General features: G+C 45.3%; 1 protein-coding gene across 1 annotated transcript in view; it reads right to left on the bottom strand.

Moving 5' to 3' along the window:
- Nucleotides 1-22,893, bottom strand: part of LOC122428160 (epididymis-specific alpha-mannosidase-like) — a 39,444-nt gene extending 16,551 nt beyond the window's left edge. Inside the window, exons 1-6 of the mRNA XM_043447969.1 lie at nucleotides 22,756-22,893; nucleotides 21,176-21,322; nucleotides 19,624-19,729; nucleotides 1,491-1,663; nucleotides 1,011-1,099; nucleotides 236-413 (exon numbers count right to left, since the gene is read on the bottom strand). Coding sequence (XP_043303904.1) covers nucleotides 236-413; nucleotides 1,011-1,099; nucleotides 1,491-1,663; nucleotides 19,624-19,729; nucleotides 21,176-21,322; nucleotides 22,756-22,893 — 831 coding nt within the window. The remainder of the gene's footprint in view (nucleotides 1-235; nucleotides 414-1,010; nucleotides 1,100-1,490; nucleotides 1,664-19,623; nucleotides 19,730-21,175; nucleotides 21,323-22,755) is intronic.
- Between the last annotated feature and the right edge of the window lie 286 nt (nucleotides 22,894-23,179).

The following is a 23,179-nucleotide window of genomic DNA, read 5'->3' as shown; positions in this document are numbered from 1 at the left end:
GAGGTGGAGACTTTGGGGGTGATCCAGGGTGGGGAAGGAGCTGGTAGACTGGGTGAGGACTCAGGGTGCAGGGAAGGAGGACTGAGCTGGGGCTGGGAAATCCCACCGCCTGGATGGACACTGGAATAGTTAGAGGTGGACACACAATCCTGGGTGGACCCAAGTGCTGATGTCAGACCGAAGAGAGCAGTCCCTGCGCAGAGCTGAGGAACCAGGGCCTGGGACCCCAACTCACCCAGGGCCAGAGGACGTGTGGTGTCCGGAACCAGGAGGCTCGAGTCAACACATTGTTCAACAGGAGACTGGTAAAGTTTGGGATGCTGTCCTCAGTGACAGGGATTTGTATTTGGGGGTACAAGCCATTCAGGGGTGTACCTGGGAAGATGGCTTCGCCATCCCAGTTAAATCCCTCACTGAGAGAGAGAGAGGAGCATTAGGGGGCCCAGCCCTGAAAAGGACAGCAGCACAATGTCTGGGAGGCAGGCAGGGCTCAGGGAGGCCAGAGCATCGGGGCCTCTGTCTCCCATCAGGGGGTGGACAGGGCAGTGGTGGGTGGCAGAGAGCTGCATGGACAGAAGATGCTCCCACGTGAGCCCTGTGGCCACTTGGGCACCTCACTCTGATCCTACAGGGCACCCAGAACCTGCCAGTGAGTCCCCCTTGCCTCTTCTCTCAGCTGCCGCTTCATCCCACCTCCCCTGTTCACGAGGGCTCAGCCCCCACCCACGGCCTCGAGGAACAGAGGGCAGAGGGGACTGGATGCAGGGCCCCCCACCAGACAGCCCACAGGAGGGCTGGTGCCAGAACTCGGAAGCCTCAACTCAATTGCCTGAGCCACTCCAGCTGCCCCATGCTGCTACCGCGGGGCCTTGGCTGGGTGTCCAGGCCTCAGCTGTTCTTTCTGTAAGATGGGTGCTCAGTGCGAGCCCTCAGGGCTGGCCATGAGGGGCGTGGCTGAGCTGGTCGAGGGAGGGTGCTGGGACCGGGACTGGCCCCAAGCAGGTGCTCACGAGCAGTAGCCAAACTGGTCCAGGACGTGTGTGAAGATTTCCTGCTGCGCCGACAGGGATCTGGACGCTCGCCACACGAACTGTAGATCCTGCAGACCCAGAGGGAACAGGGTGAGGCCCAGGGGTGACACAGCTGCCGACTCCCCTCTCCAGACCCGACCTGAGTCTCCTAGCTGCCCACCCGCTCCTCTCAGTGGTTCATGGTCAAGATCTCCCTCTGCTGCCCCCTCCTTTAGATTCCCACTGACCTCCCAAAGCCATATTGGTGGAGGAATTGGCCCTCCAGACGGTGCCTGCCTGCACTTTCATCTGACCCTCCTCAGGGCAGGACTCTCTGCCAGGGTCTGCCAGCCGGGCTGTCTCTAACTTGCCTTGAATGTCCCCAGACACAGGGGGCTCATCACCATCACTAAAGGTACAACAGCGTTTTTCAGTTCTGATGGTGAGAAAGTGGATGACTAGATGCTGCTCACCACTCACCTGGTGTTTCTGCATGGCCTCCTTCAGGTCGTAGTCGATCCTGGAGATGACGTGGGCATTGAAGCCCGCCAGGGCAAAAAGGGTGGGGGTCATGGCAGATGCACCAAATGGGTCCACCTGCCAGGAGAACTGTGGCCGGACCCCAAATGTTTCATAGAGAAACCCGTGTCCTTCTGCAAAGAGATAAGTTTCATCACTCCCTCAGCACCCTGTGCCTTTCTCCAGGGCTGGGATGCCACCTAATAGGCAAGGAGGGTCTTGTGAAATAGATGCTAATATTAGGACTTCTTCCCAGAATCATTGGTCTATTCACATCTTAATCCATAGAAGCAGGAATCAGGGTGACTGCAGAAAGTCCCATATTTGAGATGCCATTGATTTCAGTTCCCCAAGGGTTTGGTGGAGAGCCTGTGTACACCCCCATTTAGAGCAGGGAAGGACGCCTCTGGTGGAAAAAAGCATGGCTGTGGGTGCCGCTGTTTTCTCTCTTACACATGGGAGCTAGCAGTTCCAGAGCCACTCCTTTAGAATGTTTTTCTGTTTTGTTTTGTTTTTTGTTTGTTTGTTTGTTTTTAATGCAGGGAGAAGTTTGATCCCCAGGGGTTAAAAAGACATGCCTGATCTTCTTCTGTGATACGGAATGGTCATGGTATCCTTTGAAAGATGGGGACTCCTGGCTGAAGCGTCTCTTAACTACGATATGGTTTCACAACTAGATTGATTCAGAGGAAAACAAGAGAAATGGGTAGCAGTGCCATCTGTGTTGCCCCTTATCTCTCTGCGACACATTCCAGACTTGTCTCCTAAGGGTAGAGATTTGGGTGTGAAACCTACAGCTCCTTCCTCTTCTCCTACTTTGCCCCTGTCTCTGGGGCTCCCAAATGAACAGGCTGAGAGTCAACTCCCTTCTAGGAGGGGTTGCCTCAGTCTCTGTAGAATATTTAGAGGATCCAAAAGGTACATGGAAGGCTTTATGGCACTAACTTTACCTTATGACCTTACTTGGCGAGATGTAGTACATGTCTTGGAGGGACGCTGACTCCTGACTCAAGAGCTTGAGTTTTGGGGGAAGCTGTTACTTTTGGAGATGAATGGCTTAAGGTAAGGAGAATGTGGGAACAGAAAATAGCCCTCCTCTCTACTCGGAGCCAAGCAGTTCCCATAACAGACTCCCTCTGCTGCATGTATTCTTGCAGGACTCAAGCGACTGTACACTGACTTTTAAATATGCTAAGTTGGCTGACATAGAACAGGGAGAGAAGGAAACTCCTGGTAAATCTCTAGATAATTATGGGAGGCTCTCTACAAGTTTACTGATATTGACCCAGAAAGTTCAAATGGAGAAATGGTCTTAAAAGATAGATTCCTCACTCAGTCAGCTCCAGATATCTGCCATAAGTTACTAAAACAGGCATTTGGACCAAATCAGTCTTTAGATAAACTGTTGCAGCTGACTCAGACAGTATGTTATGGTAGAGAAGATGAGGAGGAAAATAGGAAAAAAGAGCCAGTCAGAAGACTGATGCCCCAACAATGGCTGTTAGACCTGCTCTGAAATAGCCTGAGAAAAATGCCCAGAGGGACCCAGGTTCAAAGCGATGGGCTTGCTATTACTGTGGAAAGGAGAGGCATCTCAAGCGAGATTGCCCTCAGGCATCTAAGCTGCCTTCGGCTCTATGTCTGGTCTGCAGAGGAACATACTGGAAAAGACACTGCCCTCTGAAGTGTAGGCCTGAGGGGTCAGACTCTCAAGACAATCGTGACTAAATGTGCCTTGGGTCCCCACACAAGCTCCCATCCTAATTACCTCTGAGGGACTCCAGGTATTAATAACTGGGAAGGGCCAATCAGTCGATTTCCTTTGGACACTGAGGAAAATTTCTCTGTGCTCACTGAAGCCCCTGGTCCTCTTCTCCCAGGCCACTACTGCAGTGGGACTGTCAGGACGAGTCATGTGCTACTATTTCAGTCATCCTTTAAGCTGCAACTGGGACTCTCTGCTCTTTTCTCACAAGTTTCTGATCATGCTGAAGTTCCCCTCACCCCTTCTGGGGAGGAATATACTGAGCAAGGTCCAGGCCTCTGTTTTCATGAATATGGAGCTTGCTCTTTCTCTCCCATTAGTTGAACAAAGTGTAAATCTCAAAGTGTGGGCTGATGGAAAAACTGTGTGTTGAGCACAAAATGCTGTTCCTGTCTTTATCAAGCTCAAAAACCCTCCTGCATTTCCACATCAAAAACAGTGCCTACCAAAGCCCAAAGTTAAGGAAGGTAAAGCCAACCATTAAAAATGTAAAGGAACAAGAACTAATAATTCCCTGTAAAAGTCCATCCAACACTCCTATTTGAGGTGTAAAAAAAGTCAAATGATAAATGGAGACTTGTTCGGTTCAGTTCAGTCGCTCAGTCATGTGCGACTCTTTGCGACCCCATGAACCACAGCAAGCCAGGCCTTCCTGTCCACCACAAACTCCCAGAGTCCACCCAAACCCATGTCCATTGAGTTGGTGATGCCATCCAACCATCTCATTCTCTGTCGTCCTCTTGTCCTCCTGCCCTCAATCTTTCCCAGCATCAGGGTCTTTTCAAATGAGACAGCTGTTTGCATCAGGTGGCCAAAGTATTGGAGTTTCAGCTTCAACATCAGTTCTAGCAATAAACACTCAGGACTGATCTCCTTGAAGTCCAAGGGACTCTTAAGAGTCTTCTCCAACACCACAGTTCAAAGGCACAAATTCTTCGGTGCTCAGTTTTCTTTATAGTCCAACTCTCACATCCATACATGACCATTGGAAAAACCATAGCCTTGACTAGACGGACCTTTGTTAGCAAAGTAATGTCTCCGCTTTTTAATATGCTGTCTAGGTTTGTCATAACTTTCCCTCCAAGAAGTAAGAAACTTTTAATTTCATGGCTGCAATCACCATCTGCAGTGATTTTGGAGCCCAGAAAAATAAAATCAGCCACTGTTTCCACTGTTTCCCCATCTATTTGCCATGTAGTGATGGGACCAGATGCCATGATCTTAGTTTTTTGAATGTTGAGCTTTAAGCCAACTTTTTCACTCTCCTCTTTCACTTTCAAGAAGAGGCTCTTTAGTTCTTCTTCACTTCCTGCCATAAGGGTGGTGTCATCTGCATATCTGAGGTTATTGATATTTCTCCCGGCAATCTTGATTCCAGCTTGTGCTTCCTCCAGCCCAGCATTTCTCATGATGTACTCTGCATGTAAGTTAAAGAAGCAGAGTGACAATATACAGCTTTAACGTACTCCTTTTCCTATTTGACTTGTTCAAGATATACAAATAATAAGTGCCTAATCCTTATACTTTATTGTCTAAAATTGCTGAAGGAGCCAATTATTTTTCAGTCACTGATTCGGAGGATACTTTCTAGAGTTAAATCTATATTAAGTCATCCCCTACCTATGACTTTAAGACAAGAGATGGTTTTTAGGAATCACAGGGTACTGGCCCATTTGGATTCTGGGTTATGCAGAACTTGCCTGGCCTTTATATAAACTTATAACTGAGACTCAGCAGGTCCAAACTGACAAGCTGGTTAGGTCCCCAGAAACTCAAGAGGCTTTTTAGACTCTTCAGACTGCTCTCTGGCAGGCTCCCGCTTTGAGCTTACCCACAGGATCAGAGTTTAGTTTGTTTGTTACTGAAAAAAAGGCTATGGCTACATTGCTTAAAGGATAATAGATGCTATTGTTTTGCTAGTGCCTAAAGCTCCTAAGCTTATTAATGGAAAAAATCTTACTATACTGACTTCTCATGATGTAAGTGGGATCTTAAACTCTCAAATTCAGAGTGACAATGACTCCATCTTTAAAGCTGCTGTAAGTCAAGGCATGCCAAAAGCTCAAGGGATAGAATATCACTACACTGTTCCTGGAGACCCCAGTCTTCAGAAAAAGTTACAAAGGCTAGTGACATTATTAAGAGGCATCCGTGTAGGATCACTCAGGAAACATGAGACATTTGGTTGAAAGTTCTCCCCATAGCTTTAACCAGGGCTCGAACTGCCCCTAAGAAGAAGGACCTGTCTCTATGACAGACAGGTTTGTGTGCAGATATTGTCATAGATCCTGAAGCCTTAAAATTAACTATGTGACTCATCTTTCAACTTTTCAATCTCCTCATCAATTGAAAGCTTCCCATGGTGGGTTTCTCTGCTTCAAGAAAAAGACTTTCTTCAACTCTTCTTGATCTGATGACATCAAACAATTCTAAGAAGGACTGATATAACATATTGTACCTTAACTGTGGACATAATGTAACTTTTAATTTTGACTTATGTTTTAACTTGGTTTAATGCCTATTTTGCCTTACATCTGAAACTGTTAAACAGGGTTTGTTTCTAACTGTCTGAAAGCTTTTAAATTACAAGTGGTTGTCCAGGCTCCTACAAGTGCCACAAACTCCTCTAACTACTACTTGGGCCCCCTGGATTAGAGACCCTTAATATGAGGGTGAGGAGAATATATTATGTCAACAATTTAGGGACAATGCCGGTCAACAGCAGGAAGTAGTTATGGAATGAAAATGATGCTCCTTGCCCTTGGCAACATAATTCTCCCAAAAGAAAAAGGGGGATTGAGAGAGTCAATCCCTGGGCAGGTTGATCAGAAGTCCAGGGCCCCCAAGGAGTAGACACTGGTCTGGGGCTCTCAAGGAGGAAATAGGGGTCTGGAGTTCTCAAGGAGGAGGAAAGGACAAACGTTATTTTCCTTATGTTTCCTTACTAAGGATTATATAACAATAATGTATCCTGCTTGAGGACATGTATCTCCTTCCTGAAAACCTTCTGACAAATCCTGTTATCTTAAAATGTATATTATGGGATTGGATCTAGAAAGGTCTTTACAACCTTGAGACATTCTTTTGATTTATTGTAATAACCAATTAAAAACTATGCAATTCCCTTGCTTAGACTAGAGAGGGGGGCACTCTCCATCCCCCTTCTGATGTGTATCAGAGGCTTCCCTTGTCCCTTTACATACTTTAATAAAACTGCTACACAAAATCTCTTGAGTGATCAAGACTGGTTCCTGGTCCATAAGGTAAACCTTTGCCTTCAGAAATCACCAATCTGGTATCATTCACAGTAAGCTATCAAGTAGGCTTTAGCTGGCCAGGCTCCTTTATCCATGGTATTTCACAGATAACAATACTGGAGTGGAGTTTTCTCCAGGGGATCTTCCTAACCCAGGGGTGGAACTCACGTCTTCTGTATTGATAGGTGGATTGTTTACCCTTGAGCCACCAGGGAAGGCACCCACCCCACCCAGTTAGGTCAGGGTAACAGACTTCTACCTGGCGCCTGCATTCTCAAGCCTCCCACGGATGACAGACCTTGTAATGAGGTTCTGAACAGTGCACGTGACCAGAAGTGAGGAGCGTAGTTCTGGGTCACCTTCTCAAAGATGCACAGCCCTCTTCTTTTCATTCCCCACCCCTTCCCCAAAGGAAACGACATTTCAAGGGGGTGAGACACCTTCGGCCATGTGAGGAGGGCAAGGACACCCTACGGGATGCATAGCAAACACCCCAGCAACCAGAAGCATCATTGCTCTGTGAATCAGAGCCCCCTGATGGCTCAGAACAGCCTGCAGTGTAGACTCGCCTCTCCCCGACCCCATCCCTAAGAGAAGAACCTTCCTTCTTGCTTGAGTCACGGTCACTCAGTCACCGTCATTGCATCAGAACCAGCTTCCTAATGAATACAATGACCAGGTCAAGATCGACCTGCTTAGGGAATGGAGGGTGGGGCCAGAGTGCCGAGGCCTAGGTGACTGACAGGATGAGTTGTCACTGTCTGTCAGAGGCTGAGTCGGGTCCATCTCTTTGCATTCCCTTGGACTGCTCATATCAGGCTTCTCTATCTTTCACTTTCTCCCAGAGTTTGCTCAAACTCATGTCCATTGAGCTGGTGATGCTGTCCAACATCACATCCTCTGTTGCTCTCTTCTCCTCCTGCCCTCAATCTTTCCCAGCATCAGGCTCTTTTCCAATGAGTTAGCTCTTTGGTTCAGGTGGCCAAAGTATTGGGGTTTCAGCTTCAGCATCAGTCCTCCCAAAGAACATTCAAGGTTGATTTCCTTTAGGATTGACTGGTTTCATCTCCTTGCCGTCCAAGGGACTCGCAAGAGTCTTCTCCAACACCACAGTTAGGAAGCACAAATTCTTCAGCCTTCAGACTTCTCTAATTCCCTCAGCCGTACATGACTACTGGAAAAACCATAGGTTTGGCTATATGGACTTTTGTCAGCAATGTGATGTCTCTGATTTTTAATACTCTGTCTAGGTTTGTCATAGCTTTTATTCCAAGAAGCAAGTGTCTTTTAATTTCATGGTTGCAGTCACCTTCGGCAGTGATTTTGGAGCCGAAGAAAATAATCTGTCACTCTTTTCCATTGTTTCCCCATCTATTTGCCATGAAGTGTTGGGACTAAATGCCATGATCTTAATTCTTGGAATGTTGAGTTTTAGGCCAGCTTTTTCACTCTCCTCTTTCATTTTCATCAAGAGGCTCTTTAGTTCCTCTTCACTTTCTGCCATAAAGGTGGTGTCATCTGTGTATCAAGGTTACTGATATTTCTCCCTGCAATCTTGATTCCAGCTTGTGTTTCATCCAGCCTGGTATTTTGCATGATGCTTTCTACATATGAATGCAATAAGCAGGCTGTCAATATATAGCCTTGGTGTACTCCTTTCTCAATTTGGAACCAGTTTGTTCTTCCATGTCTGGTTCTTACGGTTGCTTCTTGACCTACATACAGGTTTCTCAGGAGGCAGGTCAGGTCGTCTGGTATTCCCATCTCTTGAAGAGTTTTCTGTTTCCTATGATCCACACAGTAAAAAGATTTAGCGTAATCCACAAGGCAGGTGCAGATGTTCTTCTGGAATTCTCTTGCTGTTTCTGTGATCCAACGGATGTTGGCAATTTTTGTCTCTGATTCCTCTGTCTTTTCTAAATTCAGGTTGAACATCTGGAAGTTCTCAGTTCATGTACTATTGAAGTGTAGCTTGAAGGATTCTGAGCGTTACCTTGCTAGTATGTGAAATTAGGGCAACTCTATGGTAGTTTCAACTTTCTTTGGCATTACCCTTCTTTGGGATTGGAATGAAAGCTGACCCTTTCCAGTCTTGTGGCCATTGCTGTTTTCCAAATGTGCTGGTCTATTGAGTCAGCACTTTAACAGCATCATCTTCTAGGATTTTAAATAGATCAGCCAGAATTCCATCACCTCTACTAGCTTTGTTTATACTATGCTTCCTAAGGCCCATTTGACTTCACAATGCAGGATGTCTGGCTCTAGGTGAGTGACAACACCGTCGTGGTTATCCAGGTCATCAAGACTTTTTTCTCCAGTTCTTCTGTGTATTCTTGCCACATCTTCTTAATCTCCTCTCCTTCTGTTAGTTTCTTATCATTTCTTTCTTTTATTGTGCCCGTCTTTTTGCATGAAATGCTCCCTTTGTATCTCCAATTTTCTTGAAGAGACCTCTAGTCTTTCCAATTCTGTTGCTTTCCTCTATTTCTTTGCTTAAGAAACCTTTGTTATAGCTATCGTTGCTATACTTTGGAACTCTGTATTCAGAAGGACATATATTTCCATGAACTCTGCATTCAGATGGGCATATTTTTCCATTTCTCCTTTGCCTTTCACTTCTCTTCTTTCCTAATCTATTTGTAAGACCTCCTCAGGCAACCATTTTCTGTGTTGCATCTCTTTTTCTTGAGGATGGTTTTTGTAACTACCACCTGTCCAATGCTATATATTGAGCCTGCAGGATGGGCACAATCACAGTAAAATGAAATACCATTGCCATGGGATATGTTCTCCACAAACTGGGGAACAGTAATACCAAAGAAGCCCTCCCACTTCTGTGAAGGTTCTCAACCACATGTCATGCTTCTCAGCCTGGGGGAACCAACAAACGGCCTGGGAATCCCCAGGAAATCTGACCTTAAGGCCAGTGGCATTTAATTATAAGACTTGCACAGAAACTGGGGGGAACAGAGGCTCCAGTGTTGGAGGACGCAAACAAAATCTTGCACACACCAAGACCTCCAGGAAAGGAGCAGTTACCCCACAGGACGCTGAACCAAAACTACCTTCTAATGTTGAAGGGTCTCCTGAGGAGGCCTGGGTCAGTCAGGGCTCACCTCAGAGACAGAGGCACTGACAGACGCAGTCCTGGAAGGTCTCCCTTGCCGTAAGTCCTCTTGGAGGTCGCCATTAACCCTACGATAGATCCTGTAGAGCCCAGTGCTTGGTCACCTCAAGCCAAACAACTACCAGGGAGGGAGTGGAACCCTACTCATCAGCAAATAATTGGATTAAAGCAGAGCAAGGATCTGCCCCCTGGAGCACGACCCAGATTTTCACACTGTCAGTCCCTCCCTTCAGGCACCTTACCCAAGCCTCTTGGACCCTTCCATCAGAGGACAGACAGAAAAGGCAAGAAGAACCATAGTTCCACAGTGGCTAGAACAAAAACCACATTACAGAAAGTTAATCAGGATGAAAAGGCAGAAAGTTATGTCCCAGAATAAGGGACAATGTAAAACCCCAGAAAGACAACTAAATGAAGTGGAGATAGTCATCCTTCCAGAAAAATAATTCAGAATAATGATAGTGAAGATGATGCAGGATCTTGGGAAAACAAAGGAGAAGAGCAAGAAATGTTTTCCAAAGCCCTGGAAGAGCTAAAGAACAAACAATGATGAATAATACACTAGAAGGAATTAATCACAGAATAACAGAGGCAGAAGAATGGACAAATGACCTGGATGACAGGATGGTGGAAATCACTGCCATAGAACAGAATATAGAAAAATGAATAAAAAGAAATGAGGGCAGCCTAAGACACCTCTGGGACATCATTAAATGCACCAAAATTCACAGTATAGGGGTCCCATAAGAAGAGAAGAGAGAGTCCCAGGTAGGATAAACCCAAAGAGGAGCACACCAAGATACATAGAAATCAAACTGACAATAATTAAAGACAACAATAAAATATTAAAAGCAACAAGGGAAAAATGACAAATAACATACCAGGGAACGCCCATCAGGCTATCAGCTAATTTCTCAACAGAAACTCTGCAAGCCAGAAGGGAATGGCATGATACATTTAAAGTGATGAATGGGAAGAAACTACAACCACAAATGCTCTATCATCAAGGGTCTGCTTCAGATTTGAAGGAGAAATCGAAAGCTTCCCAGACAAGCAACAGTGAAGAGAATTCACTATCACCAAATCTGCGTTTTTTTTTAAAATTGGAGGCTAATTACTTTACAATATTGTAGTGGTTTTGCCATACATTCACATGAATCAGCCATGGGTGTACATGTGTTCCCCATCCTGAGCTTCCCTTCCACCTCTCCCCACCCATCCCAAATCCCATCGCTCTAGGTCATCCCAGTGCACCAGCCCTGAGCACCCTGTCTCATGCATCAAACCTGGACTGGCGATCTGTTTCACATATGATAATATACACGTTTCAATGCCATTCTCTCAAATCATCCCACCCTTGTCTTCTCCAACAGAGACCAAAAGACTGCTATATACATCTGCGTCTCTTTTGCTGTCTTGCATATAGGGTTGTTGTTACCATCTTTCTAAATTCCATATATATGCTTTAGTATACTGTATTGGTGTTTTTCTTTCTGGCTTACTTCACTCTGTATAGTAGGCTCCAGTTTCATCCACCTCATTAGAACTGATTCAAACGTATTCTTTTTAATGGCTGAGTAATATTCCATTGTGTATATGTACCACAGCTTTCTTATCCATTTGTCTGCTGATGGACATCTAGGTTGCTTCCATGTCCTAGCTATCATAAACAGTGCTGCGATGAACATTGGGGTCCACGTGTCTCTTTCAATTCTGGTTTCCTCAGTGTGTATGCCCAACAGTGGGATTGCCGGGTCATATGGCAGTTCTATTTCCAGTTTTTAAAGGAATCTCCACACTGTTCTCCATAGCGGCTGTACTACTTTGCATTCCCACCAACAGTGTAAGAGGGTTCCCTTTTCTCCACACCCTCTCCAGCATTTATTGTTTGTAGACTTTTGGATAGCAACCATTCTGACCGGTGTGAGATGGTACCTCATTGTGGTTTTGATTTGCGTTTCTCTGATAATGAATGATGTTGAGCACTTTTTCATGCGTTTGTTAGCCATTGTATGTCTTCTTTGGAGAAATGTCTGTTTAGTTCTTTGGCCCATTTTTTGATTGGGTCATTTATTTTTCTAGAATTGAGCTGCAGGAGTAGCTTGTCTATTTTTGAGATTATTTCATTGTCCTTTGCTTCATTTGGTATTATTTTCTCCCATTCAGAAGATTGTCTTTTCACTTTGCTTATAGTTTCCTTTGTTGTGCAAAAGCTTTTAAGCTTAATTAGGTCCCACTTGTTTATCTTTACTTTTACTTCCACTACTCTGGGAGATGGGTCATAGAGGATCCTGCTGTGATTTATATCGGAGAATGTTTTGCCTATGTTTTCCTCTAGGAGTTTTATTGTTTCTGGTCTTACGTTTAGATCTTGAATCCATTTTGAGTTTGTTTTTGTGTATGGTGTTAGAAAGTGTTCTAGTTTCATTCTTTTACAAGTGGTTGACCAGTTTTCCCAGCACCACTTGTTAAAGAGATTGTCTTTTCTCCATTGTATATTTTTGCCTCCTTTGTCAAGGATAAGGTGTCCATAGGTGCGTGGACTTGTCTCTGGGCTTTCTGTTTTGTTCCATTGATCTATATTTCTGTCTTTGTGCCAGTACCATACTGTCTTGATGACTGTAGCTTTGTAGTATAGCCTGAAGTCAGGCAGGTTGATTCCTCCAGTTTCAGTCTTCCTTCTCAAGATTGCTTTGGCTATTCGAGATTTTTTGTATTTCCATACAATTGTGAAATTATTTGTTCTAGTTCTATGAAATATACCGTTGGTGGCTTGATAGGGATTGCATTGAATCTATAGATTGCTTTGGGTAGCATACTCATTTTCACTAGATTGATTATTCCAATCCAAGAACTTGGCATATTTCTCCATCTATTTCTGTCATCTTTGATTTCCTTCATCAGTGTTTTATAGTTTTCTATATATAGGCCTTGTGTTTCTTTAGGTAGATATTTTCCTAAGTATTTTATTTTTTTCGTTGCAATGGTGAATGGAAATGTTTCCTTAATTTCTCTTTCTGTTTTCTCATTGTTAGTGAATATGAATGCAAGGGATTTCTGTGTGTTAATTTTATATCCTGTAACTTTACTATATTCACTGATTAGCTCTAGTAATTTTCTGGTGGAGTCTTTCAGGTTTTCTGTGTAAAGAATCTTGTCATCTTCAAACAGAGTTTGAAGTTTGAGTTTTACTTCTTCTTTTCCAATCTGAATTCCTTTTATTTCTTTTTCTGCTCTGATTGCTCTGGCCAAACTTCTAAACCTATGTTGAATAGTAGTGGTGAGAGTGGGTACCCTTTTCTTGTTCCTAACTTTAAGGGAAATGCTTTCAATTTTTCACCCTGAGGTAAGTGTTTGCTGTGGATTTGTCACATCTAGCTTTTATTATGTTGAGTTATGTTCCTTCTATTCATGCTTACTGGAGGGTTTTAATCATAAATGGGTGTTGAATTTTGTCAAAGGCTTTCTCTGCATCTATTGACATAATCATATGATTTTTATCTTTCAATTTGTTAATGTGGTGTATTACGCTGATTGATTTGCTAATATTGAAGAATCCTTGCATCCCTGGGATAAAGCCCACTTGGTTCATGATGTATGATCTTTTTAATATGTTGTTGGATTCTGTTTGCTAGAATTTTGTTAAGAATTTTTTACATCTATATTCATCAGTGATATTGGCCTGTGGTTTTCTTTCTTTCTTTCTTTCTTTTTTTTTTTGTGGCATCTTTGTCTGGTTTTGGTATTAGGGTGATGGTGGCCTCATAGAATGAGTTTGGAAGTTTACCTTCCTCTGCAATTTTCTGGAAGAGTTTGAGTATGATAGGTGTTAGCTCTTCTGTAAATTTTTGGTAAAATTCAGCTATGAAGCCATCTGGTCCTGGGCTTTTGTTTGCTGGAAGATTTCTGTTTACAGTTTCAATTTCTGTGCTTCTGAGTGGTCTGTTAAGATTTTCTACTTCTTCCTGGTTCAGTTTTGGAAAGTTGTACTTTTCTAAGAATTTGTCCATTTCTTCAAAGCTGTCCATTTTATTGGCATATAGTTGCTGATAGTAGTCTCTTATGATCCTTTGTATTTCTGTGTTGTCTGTTGTCATTTCTCCATTTTCATTTCTAAATTTGTTGATTTGAATCTTCTCCCTTTGTTTCATGATGAGTCTGGTTAATGGTTTGTCAATTTTATTTATCTTCTTAAAAAATCAGCTTTTAGCTTTGTTGATTTTTGCTATGGTCTCTTTTCTTTCTTTTGCATTTATTTCTGCCCTAATTTTTAAGATTTCTTTCCTTCTACTAACCCTGGGGTTCTTCATTACTTCCTTTTCTAGTTGCTTTAGGTGTACAGTTAGTTTATTTATTTGACTTTTTTCTTGTTTTTTGATGTAAGCCTGTACTGCTGTGAACCTTCCCCTTAGCACTGCTTTTACAGTGTCCCATAGGTTTTGGGTTGTTGTGTTTTCATTTTCATTCATTTCTATGGATATTTTCTTTTTTCTTTTAAATTTCTTCTGTGATTTTTTGTTTATTCAGCAGCGTGTTGTTCAACCTCCATATGTTGGCATTTTTAATAGTTTTTCTCCTGTAATTGACATCTAATCTTACTGCATTGTGGTCAGAAAAGATGCTTGGAATGATTTTAACTTTTTTGAATTTACCAAGGCTAGATTTATGGCCCAGGATGTGATCTATCCTGGAGAAGGTTCCATGTGCACTTGAGAAAAAGGTAAAATTCATTGTTTTGGAGTGAAATGTCCTAAAGATATCAATTAGGTCTCACTGGTCCATTGTATCATTTAAAGTTTGTGTTTCCTTGTTAATTTTCTGTTTAGTTGATCTGTGCATAGGCGTGAGTGGGGTATTAAAATCTCCCACTATTATTGTGTTATTGTTAATTTCCCCTTTCATACTTGTTAGCATTTGCCTTACATATTGCAGTGCTCCTATGTTGGGTGCATATATATTTATAATTGTTATATCTTCTTGGATTGATCCTTTGCTCATTATGGAGTGTCCTTCTTTGTATCTTTTCACAGCCTTTATTTTAAAGTATATTTTATCTGATATGAGTATTGCTACTTCTGCTTTCTTTTGGTATCTATTTGCATGTAATATCTTTTTCCAGCCCTTCACTTTCAGTCTGTATGTGTCCTTTGTTTTGAGGTGGGTGTCTTGTAGATGACATATATAGGGGTCTTGTTTTTGTATCCATTCAGGCAGTCTTTGTCTTTTGGTTGGGGCATTCAGCCCATTTACATGTAAGGTAATTATTGATAAGTTCAGAAAACTAAGATCATGGCATCTGGTCCCATCACCTCATGGGAAATAGATGGGGAGACAGTGGAAACAGTGTCAGACTTTATTTTTTTGGGCTCCAAAATCACTGCAGATGGTGACTGCAGCCATGAAATTAAAAGATGAAATGAAAAGACTTTATGACCAACCTAGATAGCATATTAAAAGGCAGAGACATTACTTTGTCAACAAAGTTCCATCTGGTCAAGGCTATGGCTTTTCCAGGGGTCATGTATGGATGTGAGCGTTGGACTGTGAAGAAAGCTGAGAGCCAAAAAATTGATGCTTTTGAACTGGGGTGTTGGAGAAGACTCTTGAGAGTCCCTTGGACTGCAAGGAGATCCAACCAGTCCATCCTAAAGGGGATTAGTCCTGGGTGTTCATTGGAAGGACTGATGCTGAAGCTGAAACTACAATACTTTGGCCACCTCATGCAAAGAGTTGACTCATTGGAAAAGGCCCTGATGCTGGGAGGGCTTGGGGGCAGGAGGAGAAGGGGACGACAGAGGATGAGACGGCTGGATGGCATCACTGACTCGATGGGCAAGAGCTTGAGTAAACTCTGGGAGTTGGTGATGAACAGGGAGTTCTGGCATGATGTGATTCATGGGGTCGCAAAGGGTTGGACACGACTGAGCGACTGAACTGAACTGATGATCCCGTTGCCATTTGCTTTGTTATTTTGCATTTGAGCTAAACATCCTTTCTGTGTTTCCTGTCCAGAGAAGATCCTTTAGCGTTTGTTGGAGAGCTCCACCAAACCAGCTTTACAGCAAATGCCAAAGGAACTTCTCTAGGCAGGAAGCACAGGGAGAAAGAACGATCTACAGAAAATAAACCCAAAACAATTAAGAAAATGGTAATTGGATCAAACATATTGATAATCACCTCAAATGTAAATGCATTAAAAGCACCAACCTCCACTTACCAGGTCACTCTGCTTAACCTGCACAGATAATTTGTACCTATTTTAAATTGCTAGGTAATCATGTTCCCATAATCGTTTGTAATTGTAATTATCTTTTATTTTTTGTCTGGCTATTGATTGTGAAAACTGATAAGAATCTTTTACTTTTGTGATTATGTAACTATTACTCAATACCATTGTCTCATGATTGGTCAACAGAAAAATAATAGAACTCTTTAACATCAAAACTACAATTTAATAGAAAAACCTGTAATCATTTTTAAAAAGCAGATACATATCAGAATTTTCTTGGAATTGTTTTTTAAATACAGATGCCCAGGTATTGATTTTTTTCCTCCAGAGTTCAGATATGATTCTAATGAACCACCGTAGTTAAAAACAACTGGACTATATGATGATCTTTTACTTTTATCTAGTTTGTTTCACTTTTTCTATTTAATATTCAGTGCTCCCATTTCCTTTAGTTTTTCTTTTCCAATTTCTTCATCTCTTTTTTTGTTCTTTTTCACCCCTTCTTCAAGTGTAGTAGAAATGCTTATATATATATATATATATATATACACACACACACACACACACACACACACCTTTTCACCCCTTCTTCAAGTGTAGTAGAAATGCTTTTATATACACACACACACACACACACACACACACATATATAATATGCATAACATATACTTATATATTTTTGAATATTTGTGAATTTATGCCTAACTGAAAAATGTATGACATTTTGATTTCACTTGTTTGGCTAAGTATGAATAGAATGCTGGATTTTTAATTAAAAAATAGATATGCAACAAACAACAAAGGTATACTGTACAGCACAGGGAACTATAGTCAATAACTCATAATAACCTATAAAAGAAAAAAATTTCAAAAATAATATGTGTGTGTATGTATACCTGAATCACATCAATCTGCACCTAAAACCCTGTAAGTCAACCGTACTTCAATAATATATATAATAAGAAAAAGTAAGTAACTTTTTGAAAACAGAATGCGATCATCACCTGCTAGCAGTGTGATTCACGTAAGTTTAAGCAGCATTTTTGCCTGATATTCAGCCTGCAAGAATGGGGTTTTGTAAGTCTCCCCATCCACAGGACTGTGACCAGGACTGGAGGAAGTAAGTGTATGCCTTGTTCTTAGAACAGGAGGTCATCATGAGATGAAGTCAGGGCCCATCCTCTGAGGGTCCCAGGAGCCTGTCTGGCCTTGGAAATGGAGCCTCAGAGAATGTCCTGGGGAGGATTGAGAGGTCCCCAGTCCTTCCTGCCCCAGTGATGGGAACCTGTCTATGCTTGGACTCTGGCTCCTCTGGTCTGGCTTGCAAGGTCAGTGTGCAGTGTTCAGGGAGGTGAGCATGGTGGTCTGAGACCAGAGGTGAGGAACGATCATTCTGTAGGTACCCAGAGGAAGACAGATCAGTGCCCTTTCCCTCCCTCTATGCCCACCAGCCCTGGTCTGGTCAAATCCTGGACTGAGCCTTGGGGACCCAGATGAGAATCAGGCACCGGTCATTGCCAGAAGAGGGGAGGTGCTCAAGCACTGTGGCCCCAGTGGAAGGTTCCAGGACATAAGACTCCCTAGGTGAGTCTGCTGGAAACAACAAGAAACCCTGTTCTGAAAGCGCAGGAGGCCATGTCTTAGGGGCAGATCTGGGAAGCAGGAAGCAGAAGGAACAGGAAGAAGGCAGGAAGTGAGGCCTGAGGCTGCATTTTGCAGACGTGGTAGTTTATATGGTAAAACACAAAGATTCCCATGAGCTTATCACTTACATCTAGAAGTAATGCAGTAGAAACTCAGGAGGAAGGAAGCACAGATTAAAGAGTTGAAAGGAGAGATAGGGTAAGAAAATCCAAAGAGAAAGCCCATTGTGATGTCCTGCACGGGGTCTGACTATAGTGGAGTGACAATGGGCTAATGCCCAGCCCACACTGCAGTCAGCCTGGCTCTCCCACTGACCCTTTGTGCTTCTTGTAGCTTTGTCTTAGCATCCCATCTGTGAAAGAGACTGAGAGCCTGACACCCTCTGGACACCCTGCGCTCCGGGGTGAGTGAAGTGATGCCTGTGAAAAACACTTGTTCAGTGGTGGAGAATGCGCCCTTCGTGACAGTATGTGTGGTGATGGAGGTGGTGAAGGTGATGGTGGTGTGACGTGCCTGTGTCAGTAATGCACATGGAAGAGATGGTGGTGGTGGTACTGATGACGGCCGTGATGGTGACGATGGCTGTGATGACAGTTGTGGTGTTGACAGGGATAACGATGGTGTGAATGGAGTTGGCGGTGATGATGATGGTATGAGGATGGTAGAGGCGCTGGCAACGTTTATCAGTTTCCTGTTACGGTGTTGGCACTGATGATGATGGTGCTGCAGTAGGTGGTAGAGTTACCCTGGAGGTTTTGGTGGTGGTGCTGGTACTGATGGTGCCAGGAGCGGTTGGAGTGTTAGAGGTGACCATGAAGGTGGTCGTTCTGGGGATTCTGGTGGGGCTCGGGTGGTGGAGATAGAGTTGTTGGTGGCAGAGGGTGTAATGTTAGCGGTAGACGAGGTGCTGTTGGTTTTCGTGGTAGTGAGGTGATGAGATTTGGATGGTAGCAGAGGTGTTGGTGTTGTGAGGGTGTGGGTGTAACGGTTGAGAGAGTGGTTGTATGCACTGGTGTTGGAAGTGGTATTGATGTTGGCGGTGAAATGAGAAATGGGGAAAAGAGAAATGAACACATTTTCAATAGGTTTCCCGTATTTTTCAACATTTGTTTCTTTTTGTCCCCCTTCTGTACAAGAATGGTGTTTAAAAAAAGTAATGTACATTTAATTTTTCTGGTGGTGGGAGTGCTAATAGTGGTGGGGAATGTGGTGGTTTTGGAAAAGGTGCATAGTGGGTAGGTTGTGATAATGGTGGTAATTTTGGTGTTGGTGTTGGAGGCGTTGGTGTTAGGAGTGACGCAATGATGTGCTGAGGTGTTAGTGGTGATGATGGTGGTGCTGGAGGACTCATTATGGACTTGGAGGCAGTGGTGTTGGAGGTGGTACAGGTGCAGACAGTGAAGGTGACATTGGTAATGGTGGTGATGGTGATGGCGCTAATGTTGGAGGTGTTGGTGTTATAAATTATGCAGTGATGTGCTAAGATGTTAGTGGTGGTGAGGGTGGTGTTGGGGGCGATCATAACAGACTTGGAGGTGGTGGTGTTGGAGGTGATACAGGAGCAGGTAGTGATGGAGGCAATTGTCATGGTGGTGATGGCGGTGGTGTTGGAGGTGTTGGTATTGCTTGAACAGTTGGTATGTGAGGTGATGGCAGAGATGGCATCTGACCCTTATTGATCATTGACTAGGGACCCACGTGCTGTACTCAAAGTGATCTATTTGAATTATTTCAATTTAAACTTTATAACACCCCTTTGAGATAGATCATGCATCATTATCAAATGTTTTTATACAGGAGGCAACCTAGGCTTAATGAGGTTGCATCACTTGCCCAGTTTCACAGGGTTGGGAGTTAGCAGAGTCAGGACACAGCCAGGCTGGCTGTCTAGAATCCACATCTTTATCTCCTATACTCAGGCACACACATGGACGCAGCACCAGCAATCACAGTTTTGATGGTCACAGTCTCCTGCTGAGGGTGGAAGATGGAGTCCAGGACGAGGGCTCAGATACCCAGTCCCAGCCCCATGGAGGCCACAGGGACCCTGGTCTGGGGAAGGGTAATCAAACCTGTGAGCTGGAGGATCTGGTCATCATAGTGGGTCACGGCCTCGTCGTGCATGACCTGGCCTCCGAGGACAAACTCCAGGCGACCTTCGGCCACAAGCTGGCGGACCTTGGCATGGTGGGCAGAGAGAAAAGGCCAGGTTACACCTCCCAGGCTGAACCGTTTATGTTTGTTGGTCTCATGTCTACTGCATCTCACGGTCCTTCCTTCAAACTCCTCAGCCTCATTTATTCTGCAAATAGGAGGACGTTGTCTGTCCTGGTCAGCACTGTGTCCAGCTCTGAGAAAGCACCTGGCCCTGGCTGCTGCTCCATCAGGCGTATATACAGGTGTGTATGTTCACAACTTTTGTTTTGGGATAATTTCAGACTTATGAAAGCCTTGCAAGGATTGTAAAAAAAAAACTCCCTTCCCATGAATCATTCCACAGATTGTTGTTTTTCAGTTGATCAGTTATCTCTGACCCTTCACAACCCCTTGGCCTGAAGCACTCCAGGCTTCCCTGTCATTCACTATCTCCCAGAGTTTGCTCAATTGGATGTCCACCGAGTTGGCGATGCCATCTAAGCACCTTATCCTCTGTCATCCCGTTCTCCTCCTGCCCTCAATCTTACCCTGCATGAAGGTCCTTTCCAATGAGTTGGCTCTTCACATCAGGTGGCCAAAGAGCTGGAGTTTCAGCTTCCTCAGATTATCCCACTATTAGTATTGTTTATCCATTTCATTAACACTATTTATTTATTTTAATAGAAGATATTGTTTACTTAAACTAATTCAAAGTAAATGTTAGCAGCTGCATGCCTTTAATTCCATAGTTCAGGAAGTGTTGAGCAAGAAGATCACTATAGCTGTTTTATAATTAAGTAAATCAGGAATTTAACATTAATCATGGCCCCAGACTGCCCCTGCAAGGACCATGGCCTCTGAACCTGTGATACAGAGTTAATCAGGACCCGGAGGCTAATCCACACGGACCCTTGCACCCCTGGGTGATCACCGGCTCCAGTGTCCGTGGGAGCCACAAAGATTCATAAGTGATGTCAGAGGGTGTTGACACAGGTCACCCCAGACTGCGCCTCCATGGACCAGGGCCTCTGACTCCCTGGACATGGAGTTAATAAGCCCCGGTGGTTAATCCACAGGGTCTCCTGCACTCCTGGCTGGTCCTGGGCTCTGGTGCCCGTGGGGTCCAAGCAGATTCATAAATGAAGTCAGAGGGTGTGGACACAGGGTCACCCTGGATTGCCCAGTGTGAAAGGTGACCCCATTCTCACCAGTTGAATGCCTGGCTGGGCTGCCAGAGCTGCAACTTTTCAGGAGGAACCAGAAAGGCAGGATCAAACACAACCCTGTCCCCTGGGCGTGGGGCTGACCACAAACCTGTACTAAACGGACCCTGGGCACAGCTCAGCCGGGTTGGGGCCTCCTGGTCTAGGCAGCCCCGCCCTGGCCACACAGAGCACAACCCAGGAGCTTCCTGAAGGGTCGTCCCCAGGACCCCCAGGGCATCCACTCTCATTTGCCTGGTGAGGACCCCCCTGAGGGCAGCGTTACCTGGCCTTTCTGCTCATCCGAGGCGACGCCATCCCACCAGAGCCGGAAATACTCCTGCTCCACAGCGATGAACCTGCGCTTCTTCTCAAGGGTCAGCTCCTCCACCACGGTGTTGTAGACGTTGGTAACATAAGCCTGCATGCTCTCCTGGGGTGGGGAGGGGGAGAGACCATCACTCCAGCCCCATGGGGGAAACCAGAGGGCATGGACCAGGGACCGAGGAGGAATGTGCAGGGAGACACGGTGTCCGGGGTCCACTGGCACTCCCGCCAAGCCTGCCCCAGGCCCTGCCCTAGACTCCCCCTCCTCCTCAAACAAGGGAGCGCGGTGTTCACTCTCTGCTGGACAGGCAGTGAGCCCTGCACTGAGAGAAGGACCCGGGCGGACCCCCTTAGATGGGAGCCTGCCCCTGAGGAGAGTCAAGAGGGGACAGACACTCTATGTGACAGAGGGATGTGCCAGCCCAGTGGGGTGAGCTGACCGCTCCTGCCTTGGAGGACAGACAATTGACAACAGGGCCCCGGGACTGAGGCCCAGGGACTCAGATGGGCCTTCTTGGGATGAAATGATGGGGAAGTTTGTGTCAAGGGCCGAGGCTGAGAGGAGCTGACCCTGCGAGTCGTCTCTCTGGATCTATCTCCTCCCCCAAGGCTGGGAGCCCTCAGGATGGAGCTGAGCCTGCTCCCATCTGGGTCAGGCTGGCTCACCGTGGTGCCCGGATGCTGATAAAGGAATGCAAGGATCCCTGGGCAGGCGGTTAGCAGGCAAGGTGGTGATGTCTGCTGACTTGGGCAGCACCCCACCCTGGGCCTCAGTGTCCCTTCTGTCAACTGGGGGTGACGAGCCTGATTCCCACATGTCAGCAGTTCCACACGCAGGTGGGTGACCACCCACAGAGGCTGCCCAGTGAGCCGGGACCAGACTCAACACTCAGCCTCAGGGCCTCTTGCTGCCTAACTCCCTTTAAAATGAGCAACTCACTTATTAACATCTCATGGAAACTATTGTATATACAGTCGCAGAGTGGTCGTATTATTAATTTCCTTCCTCCTTCCAGAAAAGATCTTGTGCAGGCCTGGGTAATCATTCAGTTACCTGCACCAGAAACTTATGGAAATTAATCTTTCCCTCTTTTCCTCTGTCAAGTTCATTAATTCACTCAATGGCATTTTGAACACCTTCCACACATGCGGATGGGAACACGTTCTCACCCCTTCCCACAGCCAGTCTATATTAATTGCTCATTTGTGTCCTAATCTTTGTGACCCCATGGACTGTAGCCCACCAGGCTCCTCTATCCATGGAATTCTCCAGGCAAGAATACAGGAGTGGGTTACCATCTCCTTTTCCAGGAGATCCTCCTGACCCAGGGATCGAATCTGGGTTTCCTGTCTTGTAGGCAGATTCTTTACTATCTTAGCCACCAGAGAAGCCGACATCCAGTCAAGTAGCCAAGTACAGGTGGGCCCAAGGCCGAGTTCCCTGATGGCAGAGACCCGGGACACAAACCCACTCTGGAGTCCAGAAGGAAAAAGAGCCGCAGCTTCAAGAGGTGTGCAGGGGTCACTCGGGGCACCTACCTGCACGGTGTGCAGCCAGCCCACGTCCATGTGGCTGTGCGGAACCACGAATACCCTCAGTCGGGGCTCAGAAGGAGCCCCCAGGGGCCACATCAGGCCCAACCACAGGAGCAGAGGCAGCCAGCCCCGCGGCTCCATCTCCTCGGCCAGCACAGGGGCTGGAGGACGTCTGCCTGCCTGCAGGGCCCGCCTCCTGCCAGCCGATGGGGCCACCGCCCTTTGGTGGACAGAGCGGGAAGGAGACCAGGAGTGACGCCCACACAGAGGCTGTCACCTGAGCGGTGCAGACGGGGGCCCTTGCTCACTGCCCTGCAGCACTCTGCTCCATCTGGGGTTTCCTGACCATCTGCCTTTAGCCAAACCCCAAACACCACCTCCCCAGGGAAGCCTGCCTGCTTCCCTCTGGATCCCCTCACCCTGGTCC

The sequence above is a fragment of the Cervus canadensis genome, chromosome 26, assembly GCF_019320065.1.
Source record: "Cervus canadensis isolate Bull #8, Minnesota chromosome 26, ASM1932006v1, whole genome shotgun sequence".
NCBI lineage: Eukaryota > Metazoa > Chordata > Mammalia > Artiodactyla > Cervidae > Cervus > Cervus canadensis.
Note: the sequence above shows the minus strand (reverse complement) of the source record. Positions and strands in the feature narration are given on the sequence as shown.